The sequence below is a fragment of the Monodon monoceros genome, unplaced genomic scaffold (assembly GCF_005190385.1).
Source record: "Monodon monoceros isolate NGI ecotype Baffin Bay Population unplaced genomic scaffold, NGI_Narwhal_1 Super_Scaffold_11, whole genome shotgun sequence".
NCBI lineage: Eukaryota > Metazoa > Chordata > Mammalia > Artiodactyla > Monodontidae > Monodon > Monodon monoceros.
In genome coordinates this window covers 120783456-120809036 of record NW_021703767.1, presented here as the reverse complement: position 1 = coordinate 120809036, position 25581 = coordinate 120783456, and the positions used below count along the sequence as shown (strand labels likewise).

General features: G+C 38.6%; 1 protein-coding gene and 1 pseudogene across 9 annotated transcripts in view; one reads left to right on the top strand and one right to left on the bottom strand.

The window, feature by feature from the left end:
• Nucleotides 1-25581, bottom strand: part of TFDP2 (transcription factor Dp-2) — a 168665-nt gene that overhangs the window by 23948 nt on the left and 119136 nt on the right. For all 9 annotated transcript variants that reach the window (XM_029213886.1, XM_029213887.1, XM_029213888.1 and 6 more), the window contains 2 exons: nucleotides 24927-24974; nucleotides 4858-5020 (listed from right to left, as the gene is read on the bottom strand). In XM_029213886.1, the coding sequence (XP_029069719.1) occupies nucleotides 4858-5020; nucleotides 24927-24974 (211 nt within the window). The remainder of the gene's footprint in view (nucleotides 1-4857; nucleotides 5021-24926; nucleotides 24975-25581) is intronic.
• On the top strand, nucleotides 1655-2108 carry LOC114890443 (annotated as a pseudogene).

Below are 25581 nucleotides of genomic sequence, written 5' to 3'. Positions count from 1 at the left end.
CATTTAAAGTCATAAAAACAACAACAATAATAATATTCTTTAAACAACTGCCACTAATCAATCCGAATCCTGTGGTAGAGGGGAAAACTGGGAGATGGGAGTAAATAATAGGCATATTGATTTATTTTTCCCTCCATAATCAACAGATACTGGTCTATAGGTGATAACTTAAGAAATAAAATACTGAAGTTACTTAAAGTTGTAAAAAAAAAATTGAACTACAGACTACAAACCTTCCAAATTATCAGGAAAAAAAAAACAAAGCAGTGAATAAACAGAAAAAAAACCCAACCCTTGCTTATATTCGGGAGTGAGGTGGGTAGTTAGTAAAAATTTATGTATGTTAGATGTTGAGAAGTGCTAGGAAGAAATGCCTCATCGTAGTGATAGCTGAGTGAAGATTCGGTGGAGAGGAGAGGGAAACCATATGTATCCCTAGCAAAGAGTATTCCAGGCAAAGGAAACAGCAAGTGCAATGGCTTGATTAGGAGCATATCCACGAAATGTGTGGCTGGAGTGTAGTAACTGAGGGAGTGGATAGTAGGAGATGAGAGGTAATGCTGGGCCAGGTCACACGGGGGCTGGGAGACCATTTAGAGAACTCTGAAGCTCACTGAAAATCAGAATGTCATATACTTTTTTCTTCAAGTGCCCAGGGAAATTAAACGAAAAAGAAATCACCACATAATGGCTCACAAGAAAAATCTCAAAGCAATCCCCCCAAAAAGGAAAAAGTTCAAATCACAACTTCTGATCATAGGTAATAAAGGTAAAAATTCATGACAATGAACAAACATTCCTACCACCTGGAACTACAAGAAACTTTTCTAATGCAATTCTTAGGTCAAAGAGGAAATTAAAACCAAAGTTATAGAATATCTAAAGAATAACATATCGGAATCAATGGGATATGGCTAAAGCCATGCACAAGAGGAAAAGTCGGGACTTCCCTGGTGGTCCAGTGGTTAAGAATCGGCCTCCCAATGCAGAGGATGCAGGGTTCGATCCCTGGTCAGGGAACAAAGAGCCCACATGCCGCAGGGCAACTAAGCCCACACACTGCAACTACTGAGCCCATGCACTCTGGAGCCTGCGTGCCACAACTAGAGAGAAGCCAGCATGCCACAATGAAGAGCCTGCACACCGCAACGAAAGACCCCGCATGCCACAATGAAGATCCCACGTGCCACAACTAAGACCCAATGCAGCCACATGCATACATACATACATAAATGGAAAAGTCACAGCCATAAAGACTTTCATTACTAAACAAAGATAATAAAAGTAAATAAAGTATACATCATAGTCTGCAGGGTAGAGAAATAACAAAAGTAATTTCAGGAAAGAGAACAGACTATTAAATACAGATAAAAACAAATCAACTGCAAAACAGGAGGTCGATACGAACAAATCTAAGAGATGTTTGGGTTTTAATTTTGGAAATATAATTGCCAATAATTTTGAGAGCATGGACGAAATGGAGGATATTCTAAGAAAACATAAAATACCAAACTGACTCTTAATGGAGAAAGCAATTGTAAACAGACTAATTACCAAAAAAGAAATGGAAAAAGCTATCTAAACTCTACCCCCCACCAAGTCACCAGGCCTAGATGGTATCTCAGGTGATTTCTATAAAATTTCAGGGAACAGAACTAGACATCCAATGCCATTAAATCTGTGATGGAGTAAAGAGAAAGAGAAAACCTCTAAATTCATTTTATAAAGCCAGCATAACACTACTATCAAAATTGCGAAGATGGTACTGAACTGCAGACGGGCGCCATGGAGGCCTGCGAGCAGATCCAAAAGGGGCCCTTGAAGCTGAAAGGTGTCGCAGAGCTCAGCATGACCAAGCAGAAGAAGAAAAAGGACAAAGACGAGGCAAAACGCCTGGAATCGATGGGAATGAGCATAAAGAACAAGGAGAAGAGGTGTGGCCTGGAAATGTGGACCTCGGCCCAGGTGGCCTTGGAGGAGATGCAGCAAATGGAGAGGATCCTGAAGAAAGCATCCCAAACCCACAAACCGAGAGCAGAGGACTCAACAGAGACCTGGACACACTCACAGAGCACTGTGACATGCCCAGAGTCAGCTGGGAAAAGTAGCTTCCCCGCCCCAGGGTATGGAGTGGCACGGAAGGGAAGCAGAAGGCAAAGCTGGGGGTATGTTTGGTGCCTTTGGTATTTTCCAGAAACATTCTTTTACACACACCCTTGTGTCTTCTGCTGAGACAGTGCTTTTCAAAGCAGTGTGCCCGCATTCCGGACTTGATTAAAGTAAGACTGTCCTTTTATTCTATTTTGATTTCTTGGTAGCACACAGGAGGTAAACCATTTTAGTTTGGAATGGGAATTTTTGAAAGTTTATCCAGAGATTAAGGTTATTTCTGGGTAAGTGCCATGGAAGAGTGTTTTCACCCCTGAGCTGCATCTGCCTCTTTGACAGCCATCCAGCTGCCTTTGCCTGCATGAGGCTGACTCCAGAGGATAAGGAGCTAATGCCAGGGCAGCCTGCAGCATGTACACCCCTTTAGGGCCCTGCATGGGCTGCCCTGCCAAGCTCCCTCTAGCTTGGGGCTTCTGCTCTTCCACCAAGAGCCTGGGGAAGCTGTTTGACACTTCGTGGCCTTCAGTCGGCCTCCCCAGCCACCTGGCCAGTGAGACAATGCAGCCTGGGCAGCAGAACAACCACCTAAGGTGAGGATGGAATATACCCCTTGTCCCTTTCTGAATCTGGGCCAGCTCGTAGCCTCTTCTCCCAATACTCCATTCCCGACATGTCTAGTGAGTGTTGCCAAGGCAGACGCTGCTAATCGCGTACAGCATTCTTTGTAACAGAACTCAGACACAGTCTGCTTCCCTACTCTCAACGCTAAGATCGAAGTAGTTCCCGTATTTATTCAGACTTGGCACGTTAATGTGTTTGGCATTCCTGGCCTAAGGATACCTCAAGGGTGATGGGACCAAGGCGGCAGAGTCCCAGCACAGACAGACATGGGTGCAGTCAAAAAGGAGGACCCAGGTTCTGATGCTGGAGAACCAGGAACTTTGAAGGCCTACGTGTACTCACTGGATAGGGATCAAAGCATATGCTACTGGGAGAAATGTCTGTGTTGACAAAGACACTGAAAGAATAACAAAGCCAGAAGAGAAACCAGTCTGGGACTCATATGTGAACTGCAGAATAAAGGGAAAAAAGTTATTAAAAAAACAGCAAAGATGGTAAAAACAAAAGTAAAAAAAACCCTCACCAATCTCATTCATTAATACCAGTGTAAAAATCCTAAAATTTCAGGAAACTATCCAGAGTTTGATTAAATTCAGCATCCATTCCTAATTGTTTTAATTAAGAAAAAAGAAATAAACATTCATTAAAAAATTAAGTTATGGTTACTATCATCTCAAAATAAAACCTTTATCACAATTAAGGTTGCAAAACTACAAATATTTCTACTAACGTCAAGAATTAAAGACAACATGACTACGGTTACTACTATTAACACTGTTGTGGAATACCTATAGTATGACTACATTTAAATAAAATGCAAACTGATTTATAATGATAAAAAGCATATCAGCAGTTGCCTGGAGATAGAGGGAGAGGGAGGGATGGATGACAAAGGCAGGAAGAACCTTTTGGGAGTGATGTAAATGTTTTGTGTCTTGATTATGGTGGTGATGACACAGGTGCATACAACTGTCAAAACTCACTGAATTTTACACTTGAAATGATTACATCTTATTGTATGTAAATTATTCCACAACAGATAAGGAAAAAATAATTTAATTGTACACTTAAGACATGTGTATTTCCCTCCCTGCATGTAATTTTATCTCCATTTTTAAAAAGTGAGAATGATTTATATGTGCTAAAAAAGAGGCTCTAAGATAAATATTGCTAAGAAAATAAAATTAAAAATGAAGCATGCAGGCTTTCTTGGCGGCGCAGTGCTTAAGAATCCGCCTGCCAATGCAGGGGACACAGGTTCGAGCCCTGGTCTGGGAAGATCCCACATGCCATGGAGCAACTAAGCCTGTGCGCCACAACTACTGAGCCCGTGTGCCACAACTACTGAAGCCCACGCGCCTAGAGCCCATGCTCCACAACAAGAGAAGCCACCACAATGAGAAGCCCGTGCACTGCAAGGAAGAGTAGCTCCCGCTCACAACTAGAGAAAGCCCACGCACAGCAACGAAGACCCAACGCAACCAAAAATAAATAAATAAAATTTAAAAATAAATGAATAAAATAAAATGAAGCATACAAAAGCATAATCACATTTGTGTTTACAATAATAAAAGAAATAAATTTTATTATATATATATGCATATAGAATGTCTGGAATGATACTCAGGAATCTGGTAATAGTGAAGAGTGCCTTTGGGGAGGCAGATTAGGGTCTGTGGTAGAGGAGAGATATTTTTTATTACATACTCTTCGGTACAAGTGAATTTTTATAAACATGTTCATGTAGTATTTTTTCAATTAAAAACGAGATAAAATTTTCTTATTGACTTAGACATGGAAGAAACACTAAAAGGTTCAGAAATGTATCTGAAGTCATTCAAATATAAAAAGCATATTTTTACAAAGTATGTTTCTTCAGTAACCCCCAAAGACATTTAAAAAATACTTGTCCATCTTTATGTTTAAATAAATAGTAAAAGAATTCTTTCTAAGACAAAACAACAAAAAATCAAAACAACAAAACTCCCCAACAGACAATTACGAAACCCTCAGGAGGAGTTGGGGATTCCCTGGCTTGTCTGAATCCTCGAATTGACAGAGACAACCCAGAGAGGTACACCGCTGCATCACTCATCACAGTCAATGTCAAGTGCATGATCTACCTACCGAATCAGCTGCCAAATGGTTATTTGAATTGGTGAACTCGGACACCAGCTCATCAGCTACTTCATTATATGATGTGGTACCTTTCCGCTGAACTTTCTCACACACTTTCATTGAAAAATGTCTCAAGCCTTTTCCATTTTTATCTCCTTTTTTGCTTCGTTTGCTAAAAGAGAAAAAAAATTTATACTCCATTATACTTTAGAGATTTCCTTTACAAAACATAAAATAATGTGAGAAGACAGGAATTTGATAAATTTTTCATTGAATTAAGAGATAAGGAAATGTTTTAAACTTAATTTTTGCCTTAAAAGCCTAATGAAGTGTAAAGCTAGAGTGCTTTTCTATGCCCACTCATTTATTCAATAAATATTTACTGACCAGTTACTTATTATTATGTGCCAGGTACTGTTTTACACATTGGGAGAAGATCCGTGAAAACAACAGACAAAAACTCTGCACTTGCAGAGTTTATATTCTCAATACTTATCATTTTGTATTCTATATATGCTACAGCTTTTTTTTTTTCCACCTAAAATTAAAAATACCACTATTCTCAGGTTCAGTTATCTACTCAATTTTCAATCAGAGGTCATTGGTATGAATAACGAATCCACATCTCCGGTTATCTTAAGTTAGGTTAATGCCTAGGTCTAACCTTTGATAACTTAATCATTAAAATTTCAGGGGCGCAGTTTAGTTCTACTAATATCTGAGTACCAATTATATAATAGGAACTGTATTAGGGACTAGAAGTACAAAAACGATAACCGAGGCAAAATCCTTTCCCTCAATGAGTCTTGAGGCCAGAAGAGAGACAAAACAGACATATAATGACAGATAATTCTAATATAATAATGTAAGTGCCAAGTCAGAGTTATTCACAATGTTCTATGGGAACTGGGAAGAGGGATATCTAGTCTAACTGGAGGAAGTCTTCCTGGAGTAAGAATCAGTGAAAACAATCAACAGTATGAAAAGGAAATCCATGGAATGGGAGAAAATATTTGCAAACCCTTTATGTGGTAAGTGGTTAATATCTAAAATATCTAAGAAACATCTACAACTCAACAGCAAAACAAATAACACAATTAAAAAATAGGCAAAGGACACGAATAGACATTTCTCCAAAGAAAACATACAAATGGCCAACAGGTACATGAAAAGGTGTTCAACATCACTAATCGTAAGAGAAACACAAATCAAAACCACAATGACATATGATCTCACACCTGTCAGGATGACTATTATTAAAAAAAAAAAAAAAGACAACAAGTGTTGGTGAGAGTGTAGAGAAATTACAGTAGAACCCTTGCACGTTGTTGGTGGGAATGTAAAAATGGTACAGCTGCTATGGAAAAAAAATATGGAGGTTCCTCAAAAAATTAAAAATGGAACTACCATATAATCCAGCAATCCCATTTCTGGGTATATACCCAAAAGAATTGAAATCAGGATCTCAAAGAGATATATCGGTCATGTTCATTGCAGCTTTTTTCACAATAGTCAAGATATGGAAAACTCATAGATGGATGAATGGATAAAGAAAATGTGGGGTGTGTGTGTATGTATACACACACACACAACACACACACACACACTGGAATATTATTCAGTCTTGAAAAAGAATAAAACCCTGCCATATGTGACAACATGGATGAACCTGGAGGACATCATGCTAAGTGAAATGAGCCAGTCACAGAAGGACAAACATTGCATGATTCCACTCACATGAGGGATCTGAAATAGTCAAACTCACAGAAGCGGAGAGTAGAATGGTGCCTGCCAGAGGCTGGAGGGAAAGGGGAAATGGGGAGTTTGCTATGCAAAGGAACCTAGACTTTATCATATTCCATCAGTATAATTATATTTGTTTATAAGTTATTTACATGTTCTACTGTGTTATGTCCATTAAGAAATAGATGCTAAATGTACTTTTCAAAAGAATAAGGACAGATGTCTACTTTCTTTTTCCCACATTCCCAATCATCTGTGTAGTACTCACTGTGGTCACAGACTACTATTGAAATACTGGGATGCCACTAAATGGTATTGAGTAGGGGAGGGGCCTGGTGAAATTATCAGTGAGGCAGAGATTCTGGCAGCAGAGTAACTTACGAAGGGCAGAAACAGAAACAGGAAGACCTGTTGAGAGGCTACTGTAATAGCCCAGGCAAGCAGTGCTGAATTTCAGGAAACTGGTAGGACCGGATAAGAAGAGATGGATTTGCAAAAATGTTAAAGATAAAAATCAGTGGAGGACTTCCCTGGTGGCGCAGTGGTTAAGAATCTGCCTGCCAATGCAGGAGACACAGGTTCGATCCCTGGTCCGGGAAGATCCCACATGCTGCGGAGCAACTAAGCCCGTGAGCCACAACTACTGAGCCTGCACGCCAAACTACTGAAGCCCGCACGCCCTAGAGCCCGCACTCTGCAAGTACTGAGCCCGGGAGGCACAACTACTAAAGCCCACATGCCTAGAGCCCGTGCTCCACAACAAGAGAAGTCACCGCAATGAGAAGCCCATGCACCGCAACAAAGAGTAGTCCCCCACTCGCCGCAACTAGAGAAAGCCCGCACGCAGCAACGAAGACCCAACTCAGCCAAAAAAAAAAAAAAAATCAGTGGAACTAAATGATTGATCGATGTGGATTGTAAGGAAGAAGAAATAGGACAATGATCCTTAAAAGGAGGGGTCATTTACTGAGATCAAGGAGACAGGAATGAATTCATGAATTCCATTTTAAACCTTCTCATTTGCACTGTCCAGTACTCTAGGTGTAACCCACATGTGTCTATTGAACACCTGGAACGTGCCAAGTCTGAATTGGGTATGCTGTCAGTGTGAAATACACACTGCATTTCAAAGACCTTCATGAGAAATGAAGGTAAAAGAGTTCATGTATAATTTTTATAACTACATGCTGAAATATATTATTTTAGACATACTAGATTAAATAAAAGATATAAAATCAATTTCACATACTTCCATCTACTTTTTAAATTGGCTGCTGGAAAATTAAAACTTACATGTGGCTTGTATTACATTCTATCGGGCAGCAATGATGTTGAGTTTGACATGCCTGCAGAACATCCAAATGGGTGTATTCAACAGATAGTTGAATATATTAGTCTACAGCCAGTGGGAGAGGTCACTTACAAACTTATCAGCACGTGTACCCATGCCAACTCTCCTTCCTACCAGTCTCAGAGAATTAGGTAACCCTCTTCCTTTTCAAATCTAACTTCCTTTTACAAGATGACAGCTTTATTGAAATACAATTTATGTACCATGAACTTCATCTTTTTAAAGTATACAATTCAGTGGTTTTCAAAAGGTGTGCAACCATCACAACAACCTAATTTCTTCATCCTAAAAGGAAACTCTGTACCCATGAGCAGTCATTCCTCAGCCTCCCTGCCCCCAGTACCTGGCAACCACTATTCTATTTTCTGTTTCTATGGATTTGCCTATTCTTCAATGTCAACTTTGCAAATGGAGTGCTTCTGTTTCTGTATTGTTTGCTTTCCTTGAGTTGGCCCATCCAGTTTTTTGTTTGTTTTCTGAATGTACAACCTATGATGGAAGCTGAATCTGTTCAAGACTCCAGCTCCACCTACCAGTTTGAAGGAAATACCGAGGACAGAAGAACACGTTAAAACTATACAAGAGAGATGCGATACGCAAAATCTTTAGGATTTCTCTTCAGGATATATAATGTAGTTTCTTCAACTAATAATTTGTAAGGGAAAAGAGGAGCGAAAGAGTGAGAGACATACAGAGGGGGAATCTACAGATTATAAAAGACATCAATTTATTTAAATTCTGATTCATACAGACTGTAAACACACACACACACACCCCAGTTACGGGGGAGTCTGGGAACACAGCAATAGCAGCGTAGTTCTCAAACTCTCCAAATCCCTACATAAAAACAGATGGAACGACTAGGCAGCAAAACCTAAACCCCTTGACAACATTTACAACAAAACTAGATGACAAAGTACCTTCAACAAATGCCAGAATACAAACTACCAAAAGCCAAAAGGCCTACACAGTAGTGTCTGCGTGGGCAGAAAAAGAGATATTCAATGAGGCTGCATTTAATGGAGCTCAGAACAGAATAAGCCCAAAATAGGCAACAAGAATTTGCTAGAAAGCACAACAGGCCAATCTGAGAGCAGCAGTTGAAATGAGAAGGAGTTTTGACCTCTCAGTACCAGCTGAGTGCAAGAGGCTGCCAACAAAGACTGAAGAGGTTGCAACAATCTAGCCCATATGACTCCCACACGTGATATTCAAGAGAAAATTAGAAATATTGGAGGTAGGCAAAGAATATATAGACAATAAGAGTATCTGAGGAAGAAAATCAAGGCAAGGGAACAGAATAAATACTAAATGCTAAGTAAGTCAAGAAAATGTTCATGAAATAAAAGGAAAAAGAGACTATCAGCCTAGAATGACAAATACCAAAACCTTCTAGTAAAACTGCTGTATTGCAAAGAAGAAGAACTTTTTAGGTATCTAGAAAAAGAGAGTATCCTATTTTTCAACAGCAAATTGTTACATTAGAAGAAAATTAATATATTTAAGAATTTGAAAGAAAGGAGGAGGCAAGGATTTTTGTATCCAGCATCTGACTTAGACAATCAGAATGACTAAAGAAACATTGACATAAAGGCCTTGTGAATGTTTATGTATAGTTACCTGCAGATGTGAGACAAAATGAGGGCTAAGAGGCAGAGAGTATAGTATTTAAATAGGCAAATGCTCAAATACTGCGGGACTATTATGTATGACTATTAGAAAAATGGGAAGAGAATGGAGAGAGCATATGTAAAAAAAATTTTTTAATGTTTTCAATAATCATGTTAATGGTCATATTAGTATTATTATTTGGGACTATTGAGCATGTACTATGGGATAAAGTCAACGAGTAATTACCATATACATTAATTCTAACATCTCATCCCCAACATCCTTAAAGATCAAGATTCTTGGAATGCAAAAGAGGATTGGGATGTAATGGAGGTTTAATAAGATTTGAATTGGAAATATCAATATGAACCCATGAAGTACTGTATCTTTGTGGGTGTGTATCTTAGCTCTCTCCATTTAAAAGGACTAGAAAATGTGACCAACCTAGTAGCAGAGAGCATCCTTAGCCCCTAACTGGAGCTTGACATCTAATTCACCCTAAAGGAAACCAGAGTTTCTTAGAGAAATGGCTGATTCCATGTACAGGGCAAGAAATGGACAAGATGAACTTGGAACATCTTGCCACACCAGATAACAAACAAGCTATCAAAGACATCTAGGGTCACATCAAAAGGACTTATGAGTCAAGTATTATAGAAGAGGCTCCCACAGGCCTAAGACGGGACAATTTAAGTTTCAATAGTGACAACTGCATTGTATGAAACCCATCAAATATGTTTACATTCATGAGTTTATAATGATTTTTTTTTTTTTTGCGGTACGCGGGCCTCTCACTGTTGTGGCCTCTCCTGTTGCGGAGCACAGGTTCCGGACGCGCAGGCTCAAGCGGCCATGGCTCACGGGCCTAGCCGCTCCGCGGCATGTGGCATCTTCCTGGACCGGGGCACGAACCCGTGTCCCCTGCATCGGCAGGCGGACTCTCAACCACTGCGCCACCAGGGAAGCCCTATAATGATATTTTTAGGCCACATTGTGTGGCATGTGGGATCTTAGTTCCCCGGTCAGAGATCGAACCTGTGCCCCCTGCATTGGGAGCACAGAGTCTTAACCACTGGACCACCAGGGAAGTCCCTATAATGATATTTTTTAAAGGGAAGACTTGTTCACCTTTGGAGGAAGACAGAAACAAACTCATCATCTTGAAAACTGGTCAGTAAAGGGAAGGGATCAAGCTTTATTCTGCTTTCCTATATAAACTGTCCCTTCAGGTAAACAAACAGTAGAAGAGGAAAAGAGTCTTTATATAAAAGTAGTGCCAGTAGTAAATGAAGTAGAAGTGACAGAATAACACTAATAGCCACACACCATGAATTAACAGAAACAAGCATTAAGCATCAGTGGTGTTCACATCATAAAAAGAGAGATGATCAAATGCCATGTGCCTTTTAACGGAAGAACACACTACTATCTGTATTCTAGCCAAAGGACCAAACGTCAGTCTAATAAAGCCTCTGAATCTTACTGCCAAACTACAGAAACACAGGGAACAGAAATATACTGAGATGCACGTGAGTATGCAACCAGCGAAATCTAGACTGCGGGAAATTTGATAGGTCAAAAGGCCTAGTTCCTTCCACAACTACAGTATAGGAAAATAATGGGACAGAGGAAAATTCTATATATAAAAGACAATCAACTTTTGTTTTTAGTGAGCAAGACTAAAATGTTCCAAAGGATGCACATTTAGGTGATAAAACTAATTAAACATGCAAGAAAGTGATAACTATAAAAATCAGGGTAATGGTTATTTATAGGGGAGAGAGGGGATGCGGGCATATGGAGGGGCTTCTGGGGTTCTACTTCCTCATCTGGTGATGGTTACAAGAGTGTTTGCCTTAAAGTAACTCATTAGTTATACATTTGATGTTTGGTGATTTTCTGTATCTGTATTTTATGTGACAAAATTTTAAGAAAAGCAAACAAACAAAACATGACATTTGAAACAACTCGAAATCTGAATGCTTACTAGATATTTGATATTAAGGAATTACTGCTAATTTTCTTAGGTATAATAATGATATGTTTAAAAATGAGTCTTTTTAGAAATAAATACTGAGATATGATGAAGATGACAGGATGTCCTGGATTTGTTTTAAAATAATATAGAAGGGGTAGGGACTTCCCTGGTGGTCCAGTGGTTAAGAATCCATCTTCCAATGCAGGCGACGCGGGCTCAATCCCTGGTCAGGGAACTAAGATCCCACATGCTGTGGGGCAACTAAGCCCTTACACCACAACTAGAGAGCCTGCGTGCCACAACTACAGAGCCCATGTGCTCTGGAGCCTGCACACCACAACTAGAGAGCTGTGCACCGCAACTACTGAGCCCGCGTGCTCTGGAGCCCGTGCACCACAACGAGAGAGAAACCCACGCACCGCTACGAAGAGCCCGCACACGGCAACAAAAGTTCCTGTGTGCCGCAACTAAGACCTGACACAGCCAAAGATAAAAAATAAACAAATAAAATAATATAGAAGGGGTATATACAAAACAAGATACACCATTATTGCTTAAGTTCAGAGATGGGTACATAGGAGGCTCATAATATGAACCATCTACTTCTATATTTAAAATTTTCCAAAATAAAGAGCTTTTTAAAAAAGAAGAGAAAAATAATGGTTCTAGCATATCCTCGGTTATTTACATAGATTTAGTCCTTAGGCTCAGTTTCCTCCACTCAGCCCAGCCTTCTCAGGAAGGGGTCCTTATACATCACAATACCGTATTAATACAAAGGAGAACTCAACATGTCCAATCCGTAACTCCTGATCCTACCCCAGTTCTCATCTAGGTGAGTGACGGCACCATCCACCCAATCACCCGAGCCAGAAACAACAGATTCATCCTAACCTCCCTTTCTGTCGAATCAGTCTAATTCTGTCAAATCTAATCTAAGTCTTGTCCTAAAGAGCTCTTAAATTCAACCTCTTCTCTCTGTTCCCACTGCCCTAGTTCAGGCCCTCATAATCTCTCTCGGAATATAACTAGACATAAAAAAGAATGAAATAATGCCATTTACAGCAACATGGATGGACCAAGAGATTATCATACTAAGTGAAGTCAGAAAGAGAAAGACAAATACCATATGATATTGCTTATATGCGGAATATTTTAAAAAATGATACAAATGAACTTATTTTTACAAAACAGAAATATACTCACAGACATAGAAAACAAACTTATGGTTCCTGAAGGGGAAAGGGTGAGGGAAGGAGGATAAACTAGGAGTTTGAGGTTAAAATATACACACTACTATATATAAAATAGATAACCAACAAGAACCTACTGTATAGCACAGGGAACTATATTCAATATCTTATAATAACCTATAAGGGAAAAGAATCTGAAAAAAAATATATATATATATACAGACACAAACAATATATAATTGAATCACTCTGCTGTACACCTGAAACTAATACTGTAAATCAACTGTATTTCAATAAGTTTTTTTTTTTTAAAGGAAAAAAAAGAATATAATTAGAGCCATATAACTGTTTTCCTTTGTGCTGCGTAGAGGCAAGGGCTTTCAATCCCTCCTCCACATGGCCATCCTGGTGACCTTTCTACATAACCCTAATAACCTGGTGCTAATGGTAGTAAAGAGCATATACTCCCTGAATTTAAGTGTGTACCAGTCATTGGACTAAGTAATTTCATTTCTCAAAAGAATCCATCAATTCCTGTCTGCTACATACATTTCCCCACACAACCCACTCTATGCTGATCTGTCCTTAGAGTTTAGTGTATTTAGACATAAATGGCTAGTCACACCTAAATTTACGTAATTAGTGCAAGTCAGGTAACAAAATACTTAAGAATTGCTAGAGACAGGAGTTATTTTGAAAGAAATATGTTGTGTGTGGGATTTTACATTTATGTTAAGAATTGGACAATGGCTTAAAGTAAATAAAATCCTTAACTCAGTGTTTACATACTTTTTAAAAGCCAGGGATGAAGCAGGGTTGTTGTTTTTCATATAATTCTAGGTCTTTTTTAAAAAGAGAGTAATAAGACAATCATACAGTAGTTTTGGGGGGATCACTTGACTAATTTGCCCTCTGCAGTCATACCTGGATAATATTTAAAGGAAGAAACTAGATAGGAATAACTAGATTTTTAACAACTATTAAATGCTTATGAACATATTCTCAAAACACAGATATAAGACTGTAGGTATGAGTTTTATACTGTTAGTTCAGTGTATGAATTGATAGACTTGAAGAAAGCTGTGGCTAAGTATCAACACTGGTAAACTACTTATTAACTATATATTTTCAGCAGTTTACTTCATTTAACTCTGATCCCACAGTTTTCCTTGATCTGAAAAATACAGACATAAATACCCATCTTGCTGTGAGGATTAAATCATACATCACATATAAAACTGGTCCAGGAAGATCCCACATGCCGTAGAGCAACTAAGCCCGTGCGCCACAACTACTGAGCCTGCGCTCTAGAGCCCGCGAGCCACAACTACTGAGCCCACGTGCCACAACTACTGAAGCCCGCGCGCCTAGAACCTGTGCTCCGCAACAAGAGAAGCCACCGCAATGAGAAGCCTGCGCACCGCAAAGAAGAGTAGACTCCACTCGCCGCAACCAGAGAAAGCCCACACGCAGCAACAAAGACCCAACGCAGCCAAAAATAAATAAATTAATTAACTTTTTTAAAAAAAGAAATTAAGCCTGATCTTTGGAAGGCTGGTGGAGCAGCATGCCAAAACCCAATCAATGTCTACATTAAAATTCAACAGAATTTAGAATAGCTAATACCTGCAGTACACAGATAGGAGATTTGGTTCTGCAACCAATTCTATAAACCACTTCTTTAAAAGTTAAGTGAACAACACCTCTAGTAAAAGAACATTAAAAGGTAAAAGGCTATATAAAGAACTCAACAACAACAAAAACAACTCAACTCAAAAATGGACAAAGGACTTGAAAAGATGTTTCTTCCAAGAAGATATACAAACGGCCAGTAAGTACATAAAAAGATGATCAACATCACTAATCATTAGGGAAATGCAAATCAAAACCACAATGAGACACCACTCACACACATTAGGATGGCTATTATTAAAAACAACAACAAAAAACAGTTAAGTGTTGGGAGGATGTGGAAAAATTGGAGCCTTCGTGCACTGCTGGTGGGAATGTAAAACGGTGCAGCCATTGTAGAAAATACTATGGTAGTTCCACAAAAAACTGAGCATATAATTACCATATGATCCAGCAATTCCACTTTAGGGTATATACCCAAAGAAATTTAAAGTAGGGTCTCAAACAGATGTTTGTATACCCACATTCATACCAGCAATATTCACAATAGCCAAAAGGTGAAAACAACCCAAATATCAATAGATGAATGAATAAACAGAATGTGGTAAATGCACATAACAGATTCTTCAGCTTTTAAAAAAATGAAATTCTGATACAACATGAATGAACCTTGAAGACATGATAAGTGAAATAAGCCAGACACAAAAGGGTAAATATTGTATGATTCCTCTTATATGAGGTACCTAAAATAGTCGAATTTATAAAGACAGAAAGTAAAACTATGGTTACCGCAGACTGGAAGAGGAGAAAGTGGGGAGTTATTGCTTAATCAGTGAGGAGTGGCAGTATGGGATGGTGAAAAAGTTCTGCAGATGGATACTGGCAACAGATGCACAATAATTTCTTATTTATTTTCTCAGTGGTTTTTTTGCTTTTGAACTTATTTATGTTTTGTTGTCTTTTGTGCTTAAGTGTTGATGGCTTCATGAGCCTGAATATCTATAAAATAAGATGTTGTGGTTTTAGCATTTCATCATTATTTCAAAAAAAGTCAAACTCAGTATACAAGGGAACATGCTTCTGAGCAAAACAAACTTTATTGTTCTTCATTCTCTAAACTATTTCCATTGTCACATCTGGCTTACTACTACTGTCACCACATTCAGAAAAGATGTGCCTTTCTTGACAAAAATAGTTCAGGAATGCTTGTGTTTCCACCACAAAATGAGGGTTAAAGCCAAAATAACTCAGGACTTCCCTATCGGTCTAGTGGTTAAGATTCCGTGCTTCCACCGCAGGCGACGCAGGTTCAATCCCTGGTGGGGGGAGTTCCATGTGCTGCGCAGTGCGGCCAAAAAAACCCAAAGTTAATTTAGCTTCGTTAAACTTAAAAAAACTTAAAGTCAAACTTTCCTAATTTAGCTAATAATTTAAAATGATAAATTTAAAACCAGGCTTATTTTAAAAATTTAAATGGTTGAAAAATGTTATAAAAATAAATGTCTACATTTTCATGTATCTTCTATACGCTTTTGGGTTACATTAGACAAATTAACCTTATAATGTCACGTGTGACAAAAATTAACTCAAGATGGATCAAAGATCTAAATGTAAGAGCAAAGCCATAAAACTCTTAGAAGAAAATACAGGCGTTAAGTCTTTGTGATCTTGGATTTGACAATGTTTTTTCTTTTTTTAAATAAGACAGGACACCAAAAGCATAAGTAACACAAGAAGAAAAAAAAAACCCAACAGATAAACATAATCAAAATTTAAAACTTCTGTGCTTCAAGTAGGTGAAAAAACAATCCATAGAATAGGAGAATTATTTTGCAAATCATGTATCAGATAAGGGTCCTGTATCTATAATCCATAAAGAATTCTTACAACTCAATAGAAAAAACAACAACAACAACCCAAAAGATCGGAATAGAGTTTTTCAAGGAACATATTTAGACTTCCTTTCAGCAATAATGCCATCTTCTAGTAATTCACCAAAATGATCAACACAAAGGGATGGAGGAGTACCCGCTATATGTTCTCTAGGCCTTTTAGAAAACATGGAGTTGTTCCTTTGGCTACAAATATGCCAATCTACAAGAAAGATGATATTGTAGACATCAAGGGAATGGGCACTGTTCAAAAGGGAACACCCCATAAATGCTACCAGAAGAGTCTACAATGTCACCCAGCTGCTGTTGGCACTGTTGTAAACAAACGAGTTAAGGGCAAGAGTCCTGCAAAGAGATTATGAAGCAAATTAAGCACTCTAAGAGCTAAGATGGCTTCCTGAAACGTGTGAAGGAAAATGACCAGAAAAAGAAAAAAGCCAAAGAGAAAGGTACTTGGGTTCAATTGAAGCACCAGCCTGCTCCACCTAGAGATGCACACTTTGTGAGAACCAATGGAAAGGAGTCTGAGCTGCCAGAACCCAGTCCCTATGAATTCATGGCATGATTAAAAAAAAAAACAAAACACAAAAGACCTCCAAACTGTAAAAACGTTTCTCTTAATTGAGTAGAAGTGTGTATCCCCTTCCCCAAAGAAATATTTAAAGCAAATTTCAATTGTGTCCTAATTCAGTGGGTCATTACTATTCAAATTTAGTGTTTTTTTCTTTCTGGAAGATGTGAGGTGGTTTATTGTGCAATATATTTCATTGGTTAGAAGCTGCCAGAAATTATTTATAAGATATTTATACTAGTAAGATAAAAAAAAGACTTGGGACAGCTGCATGTGAATCAATAAAGTTAGAACGCACCTTCACATCATGCACAAAAGAAATTCAAAATGGCTTAAAGACTTAAACATAGGACACGACACCATAAAACTCCTAGAAGAGAGCATAGGCAAAACATGCTCTGACATAAATCAATCATACCAATGTTTCCTTAGGTCAGTCTCCCAAGGCAATAGGAATAAAAACAAAAATAAACAAATGGGATCTGATCAAACTTAGAAGGTTTTGCACAGCAAAGGAAACCACACACACACACAAAAAAAAAACAAAAAGACAACCTACAGACTGGGAGAAAATATTTGCAAATGATGCAACAGACAAGGGATTAACTTCCAAAATAATACAAACAGCTCATACAACTCAACAACAACAACAAAAAACAACCCAATCAAAAAATGGGCATAAAATCTTAATAGACATTTCTCCAAAGAAGACATACAGATGGCCAGTAGCCCCAAGAAAAGATGTTCAACATCACTAATTATTAGAGAAATGCAAATCAAAACAACAATGAGGTACCCACCTCACACCAGTCAGAATGGCCATCACTGGGACTTCCCTGGTGATCCAGTAGTAAAGAATCTGCCTTATAATGCAGGGCAAGCAGGTCCGATCCCTGGTCAGGGAACTAAGATCCCACATGCCACGGGGCAGCTAAGCCCGTGTGCCACAACTACAGAGCCCACGCACCCTGGAACCTGCACGCCACAACTAGAGAAGAGAAAACTACAACTAGAGAGAAGCCTGCGCGCCACAACGAATGATCCCACATGCCTCAACAAAGATCCCACGTGCCACAACTAAGACCCAACACAGCCAAAAATAAATAAATTAAATAATAAATAAATAAATAAATCTTTAAAAAAGCAGGGCCATCACTAAAAAGTCTACAAATAGGAAATGCCAGAGAGGGTGTGGAGAAAAGAAAACCCTCATGCACTGTTGGTGGGAATGTAAGCTGGTGCAGCCACTATGGAGAACAGTATGGAGGTTCCTCAGAAAACTAAAAATAGAACTACCATATGATCCAGCAATCCCACTCCTGGGCATAAACCCAGACAAAACTATAATTCAAAAAGACACATGCACCCCTATGTTCACAGCAGCACTATTCACAATAGCCAAAACATGGAAACAACCTAAATGTCCATCAACAGATGAATGGATAAAGATGTGGTACATATATACAATGGAATACTACTCAGCCACAAAAAAGAATGAAATAATGCCACTTAGAGCAACATGGATGTAACTAGAGATTATCATACTAAGTGAAGCAAATCAGAAAGAGAAAGACAGATACCACATGGTATCACTTGTATGTGGAATCTAAAATATGGCACAAATGAATCTATGTACAAAACAGCAACAGACTCACAGATATAGAGAACAGAGTTGCCAAGGGGGAGGGGGTGGGAGAGGGGCAGAGTGGGAGTTTGGGATTAGCAGATGTAAACTATTATATACAGGATGGATAAACAACAAGGTCCTACTGTATAGCACAGGGAACTATATTCAACATTCTGTGATAAACCATAATAGAAAAGAATGTAAAAAAGAGAATGTCTATACATGTATAACTGAGTCACTCTGCTGTACAGCAGAGATCAGCACAACATTGTAAATCAGCTATACTTCAATAAAAAGAAAACAAGATATGAAAAGATGCTCAACATCATTAACCATTAGGGAAATGCAAATCAAAACCAAAATGAGGGGCTTCCCTGGTGGCGCAGTGGTTGAGAGTCCGCCTGCCGATGCAGGGGACACGGGTTCATGCCCCGGTCAGGGAAGATCCCACATGCCGCAGAGCGGCTGGGCCCATGAGCCATGGCCGCTGGGCCTGTGCGTCCGGAGCCTGTGCTCCGCAACGGGAGAGGCCACGACAGTGAGAGGCCCGCGTACCGCAAAAAAAAAAAAAAAAAAAAAAAAAAAAAAAGAGATACCATTTCACATCTACAAGTATGGCTATAATAAAAAAAGATGGAGAATAAGTATTGGCAAGGATGTGGAGAAACTGGAACCTTTTGCTGGTGGGAAGGTAAAATGGTACAGCCACTCTAGAAACTGTCTGTTAGCACCTCCACTCCTAAGTATATAATCCAAGAGAAATGAGAACTTATATCCATGTAAAAACTTGTTCACAAATGTTCATAGCAGTAGTTATAATAGCCAAAAAGTAAAAACAACTCAAATGTCCATCATCAATGAACAAATATAGACAAAATGTGGTATATCCATACAATGTTATATAATTGGGCAATGAAAAGGAATGAAGTACTAATATATGCCACAACATGTAATTTTTATGTGTGTGGAGACAGGATGGCAGGGACAGTGGATCTGGAGGGTTGAGAAGGTTCCACTGGCCCAGGTACTCCTTGGATAGTTTTTTCATTTCATTGCCCTCAGCACCTCCCCTGCCAATTCCTTCTTGCTTTTTAATTACCTGCCAACTCTGAGCCTGGGGCCTCTCCATGTCAGTGCAGGCGAGAGCAGCTTCCAAATCTGACTTCTCCCATGCGTATTTTGGGATGTGGATTTCTCTAATTTCACTTGTCATCATTATAATCACACCAGCTTTCACCTTCAAGTCCTTGGAAAATCTACATCTCTATCATGTTTTACGGCAATTTAAGAGATTTATTTTTTATTATTTTTTTACACAAAAAATTTTATTATGATCTTAGGGGCTGGGGATTAAAAATGGGTGTTCAGCCCATCATCTCAAACTGGAAGCCCCCTATCTAAATCTTTTTTTTTTTTTTTTTTTTTTTTTGGCGGTACGCGGGCCTCTCACTATTGTGGCCTCTCCCATTGCGGAGCACAGGCTCCAGACGCGCAGGCTCAGCGGCCATGGCTCACGGGCCCAGCCACTCCGCGGCATGTGGGATCTTCCCGGACCGGGGCACGAACCCGTGTCCCCTGCAACAGCAGGCGGACTCTCAACCCCTGCGCCACCAGGGAAGCCCTCTAAACCTTAAATAAGTAGAGTTTACACATTTTCCTAAAACCTGAGCTCTCTGAAACACCAAGACCCTCTTTCCAAATAACACCAAAATTTGGCCACAGGATGTACACACTATCATCTCTATTAGTCCCTAAATCAAAAAAAAAAAAAGAACCAGTAGGAAGCATTCCTTGCCAAATAAAACCAAATTGAAAATTTTTTTAATATTTAAGAAAATAAAACTACTAATACAGCACAGTTTGAAAAGCATGCTGTATTTTATTTCATCTGAAGTATTCATAATTTCATATTCATAGGAAGTATTTAAAAGAATTACTCCCAAGGAATAAAAAGTATTTATTTTTCCAGGCACTTAACTAGAATCCACAATCACTGTCTTTTTATATTTTCCCATAATAATTTATATTTATTTACAAAAGTAATATTAAACTCAAATTTGTAGTATAACAGTATACCTCCGGGTATAAGTTATAATAAATGTATTCCATTTACATAAGAAATTATATAAAATATACAATAAAAACCTCATTTCCCATTCAAATAAGTTAACTGGAATGTTTAAATCAGCAAAATAATTTAGTAATTTAGTAAAATAATTTAGGAAAAAAACCCCAAACCCCACTTTCCTGTACATATGTATTCATTGTGTGTGTGTTGGGGGGGATTGTTGAATGGGAAGTAAATGTTGATCACTTACAGATCTTCACTCTCTCCCCACCCTGGGTTATGTCATCCAGGCCTGTGACGAATTACAAGCTGATGATACTACTTATACACTAACGATATGATCACTTAGATAACTAATAAACTTATCAAACTTCATATGTCCAAAACAAAACTCAATTCCTCCCCAAACCTACTCCTAACTACAGTAAGTCTAAATGGCATCAATATTCACCCAGCTCTCACTGCAAAAAAACAGGAGCCATCTTTTATTTCTCTCTTCCCTTCATCCAATCTATCAATAAATCCTGTTGATTCTATTTCCAAAATTTATCCATTTTTTTCTTCCATCTCCACTGCCAGGCCAGTGTGCCCTGCAACAGCCTTCTAACTGATTTCCCTGCTTCTGTTCTTGTCTTCTCAGAGTCCATTCCCCCTCAGCAGTCAATGTAAATTAGATCATGTCACTTCCCTACTTAAAACCCTGTTTAGAATAAAAACCAGATTCTCTACCATGACCTACAAGGCTTTTCATGTTCTGACTCTTGCCTACCTCTCCATCCTCATCCCACATCACTCTTTGACTTTCTCACTCTCTCCAAGCCACTGTGCTTCCCCAAATACAACAACCTCGTTCCTCACTTAGAAGCTCTGCATTTGCCATTCCTTCTGCCTAGAACCCCTGGCTCCCTGAGGGTATTTACATGCCTGTCTTCCTTGCATTCAAATGTCACCCCCTTAGAAAGGCCTTTCTAAGGTAGCCACCATCCTTCCAATACTCTACAAATCGTCCTTCTTAGTTTTCTACATACCACCTATCACAATCTAAAATTATCTTATTTTGTTTATTGCTCCCCCATCCCCAATATAAGCTCTTTAACGGGCAGAGACTTATCTATTTTGTTTATTATTCTTGCCAATGCCTAGAACATACCAACATTTATCACATCAAAATATTTGTTGGCGCAGTGGTTAAGAATCTGCCTGCCAATGCTGGGGACACAGGTTCGAGCCCTGGTCCGGGAAGATTCCACATGCCGCGGAGCAAGTAAGCCCGTGCGCCACAACTACTCAGCCTGTGCTCTAGAGCCCGCGAGCCACTACTGCTGAGCCCGTGTGCCACAACTACTGAAGCCTGCATGCCTAGAGCCCATGCTCTGCAACGAGAAGCCACCGCAATGAGAAGCCTGCACACCGCAACAAAGAGTAGCCCCCGCTAGCCACAACTAGAGAAAGCCCGCACGTGGCAACAAAGATCCAACACAGCCAAAACTAAATAAATAAATTAATTTAAAAACAATTGTTGAACAAACAACTTCATAAACATCACTGAAGCAGTACAGATATTATATTGATTTTTATTAGCTTATTATAGTTTAAATTATATTAGTTTATTATAAATTATTAGTTTATTCTAAATAAAAGGGTTTTAACTGTATTCCAACAGAATTTTTAAAAAAAGGTCTTAAGATTACATGAGCACAAAGGAACAGTGAAACACCACTGTGCTAAATCCTAGTCATTTAAGACAGGAATACAGTAATACATATGCAGGCTATTGCCACTGCCCATCACACATCCAGGACCTTCTCTCCACCCAAGAGATCCCAAATAGGTCCCCCTTCCCTATTTGGAAGAGATGCATTTAGAAGACACCACCATATTCTGTCCAAAGGGAGAAAGAGAAAGTGAGCAAACATCTTTCAGGATCAAAACCCCCGGCAAGACCAGAAAGGGGGCTTTCGCAGCTCCTTCCACAAGCTCTTTGCAAACAACTCCAGTGGATCAGAACACAGGGAAAAAAACCAATTAGAATACATCAATGGATCTTTAACCAACAAAAAATTTCTTCAGAAACTGACTTGCTCTCGCAAATGAACCTGACGAAGGAATAGCTGTGTAAAACATACTTAAGGTTGTACTGTCAAGTGTAAGATGAGGATAAAACGGTGGTATTTATCTGTGTGGGAGTATGTGTGTGTGTGTTTTATCTCTCTCTCTCTCTTTCACTCTCTCTCTCCATATCCCTGAGGAACAGTAATAAAAATAATTACATATGATACTAAATCAACATATAAGACATTAAAGAGATGAAGAAGATTACTTTGGGTTGAGAGCTGGCTTTTTGAAGCTCAGCACTTGGGAAAAGGGAACAGAAGACTTTTCTCAGCATTACAGAAAAACACATAAATTTCGAGGAAAATAACATTTGTAAGGTCAACAACAACAAAAGAAAACCACACGTAGTAATTTTTGTGGCTTGATTAGGGAGAGGGAATGGGATTCATTATAGAAAAGTTATATTAAAGAATAAAAAGAGAATAATAAAAAGCACTAGGAAAAAAGGCCACTGAACCAAATGCAGAAAGGGAAAGTCGAATCAGTGGCTATACCAATGAATTTAATCTGGTACTTTTATATGTGCTCTTTAGAGTTTTCTCTCTTATAAAGAATAAAAAGAACCTTGTTTTTTATATTATTTGCAATACATAGGTGCCACCAATCATAACTAATGCATAGTTCCATTTTAAGGCCTTAAATAGTGCTAAATATATGGTTAAAAAAACTTGTGCTGGGCTTCCCTGGTGGCGCAGTGGTTGAGAGTCCGCCTGCTGATGCAGGGGACATGGGTTCGTGCCCCGGTCCGGGAAGATCCCACATGCCGCGGAGTGGCTGGACCCGTGAGCCATGGCCGCTGAGCCTGCGCGTCCGGAGCCTGTGCTCCGCAACGGGAGAGGCCACAGCAGTGAGAGGCCCGCGTACCGCAAAAAAAAAAAAAGTGTGCTGCTGCCCTTTCCAAGGATATACATGAAGAAAAACCAGTATGAGCCAGAATTTCCATTAGAGAGAAAAGACCATCTCGCCATATATGTCTATATGATATAGCAGTTCCTCAGACATGATTTTATCTGTTCAAAACAGTTAAGATGTGAGAAGTAAACTACAAAGGCCACCAAGGAACTAAAGCAGAGCTAGTGTCAATGCAAGAAAACACACATTCTTTTATACAGCCCCAAGGTCCTCACTCAGAACCTATTCACTTTTATTTTAGACTGAATTCTAACACATCTGGCCAAGTAGTTTCTCAGTGCACAGCAAATCAGAGAAAGCAACGAGAAACTGGAGAAACAGAAAACTATTGTATTGAAAGCAGACGACCTAACAGGAGAAAAGAGATGAAAACACAATTGACAAAAGCAATTCCAAAATCTCAGAATCAAAAGTAAATTTTAAAAAGCATTGATGACAAGGTTTTATCTAAAATAGTAACTATCTTACAGAACTCAACAGCCTCTGAGATTACGTGTCTTGTTTTAACATAGTGTGACATTAATACGATATTCAGTAGAGTGGCTTTTGTGGAACACTGAACTTAAGTTCAAATAACGACCCTAAAGTGATAGTTTTCAATCCTGGAGTTTCTGACTTAGTAGGCAATTGCAGTTTATTCAACAGACCACAGGTGACTCTGATGCACACCAAGAACTGAGAACCACTGTCCTAATTAGTCTAAGGAAAGGTTATATTACACTGGCTGTCTTACTTAAGAAAAAAGTGAGATGTAATGTACAACATGATAGAGTAACACTGATGCATGTTATATATGAAAGTTATTAAGAGTAAATCCTAAGAGTTCTCATCACAGGAAAAACATTTTTATTTTTTTATTTCTTTAATTTTATACCTATATGAGATGGCAGATGTTCACTAAACTTACTGTGATAGTCGCTTCATGATGTATGTAAATCAAGTCATTATGCTGTATACCTTAAACTTACACAGTGCTGTGTGTCAATTATATCTCAATAGGGCTGGAAGGAAAAAAACGAAGTGAGAATTTACTATGACCTTTAAATGTGTTCAATGAAACTTGTTTTTAAAAAGTTTGTGTATTTGGGGGTAATGGGGAGTATTCACTTTGGCAAAACACTTCAACTCCCAAAAGGAGGGAGGGGGCTAAATGGCATACTGCCAACAGACAGTCTACTCACAGAATAGTATCTTTTGAAACCACACAAATACAATAAATTTATGTAATGATGAATGAAGCAGAATACTCAGTGTGGAATGAAATAACGGTAGAAACTCAACAAAGTTAAAGTTATATGAAGAAAAACATCTCATTAGAGTCTGGGTACCAAACCCCTCTCTATGCAGTAGCATCTCCTAAACAAAATAGTTAAACTTATACTCACCTTTCTGAAAAATCAGAGTCTATAAATTCTCTAGCCCGTTTTCTATCACTGAAAAGAAAAAAAGATACCATAAAAAGAACATGCATAAAGAACTTTATTTCATGAATAGTTTATTGTAACTTGTCTAATTCCACATGGAAAATATCCAAACACAAAAGTAACAAATATAAAAGATATGTACATGAAATAAAAACTTAAATTTTATCACTGGACAAAGAAATCACAACATGATAGCCATAGTCTGAAATGAACTCAATGAATCTTTAGGGAGGAAAATACTGCAGATTTATACAGGAGAAGGCATAGAAAAGTTTTATTTGCTCTGGGAGAAATGACTATAAAAACATTAGATAATCAGACTACCCCCAGCATAAAGCACAGCTGGTGGTGAAAATAGCCAAACTCTGGTCATCTCCTAAGTAGGCCAACACTACTGGCACAGGCTTGGCTTTCATTAAATTATCTCTCAAGGCTATGAAAAAATCCAAGATTTTTAGATCTTAGATCTACATGAGAAATGTTGTTAACGACTGAATAAAGGCAAAGGAATTACAGGTGACTCTGTCACTTCATCTTATTTGATAATGGAAAAGACATTATGTATACACATGAAACTCTGCTGTCTCTGTCTGTGTGTATGGCTTAAAGCACTTTG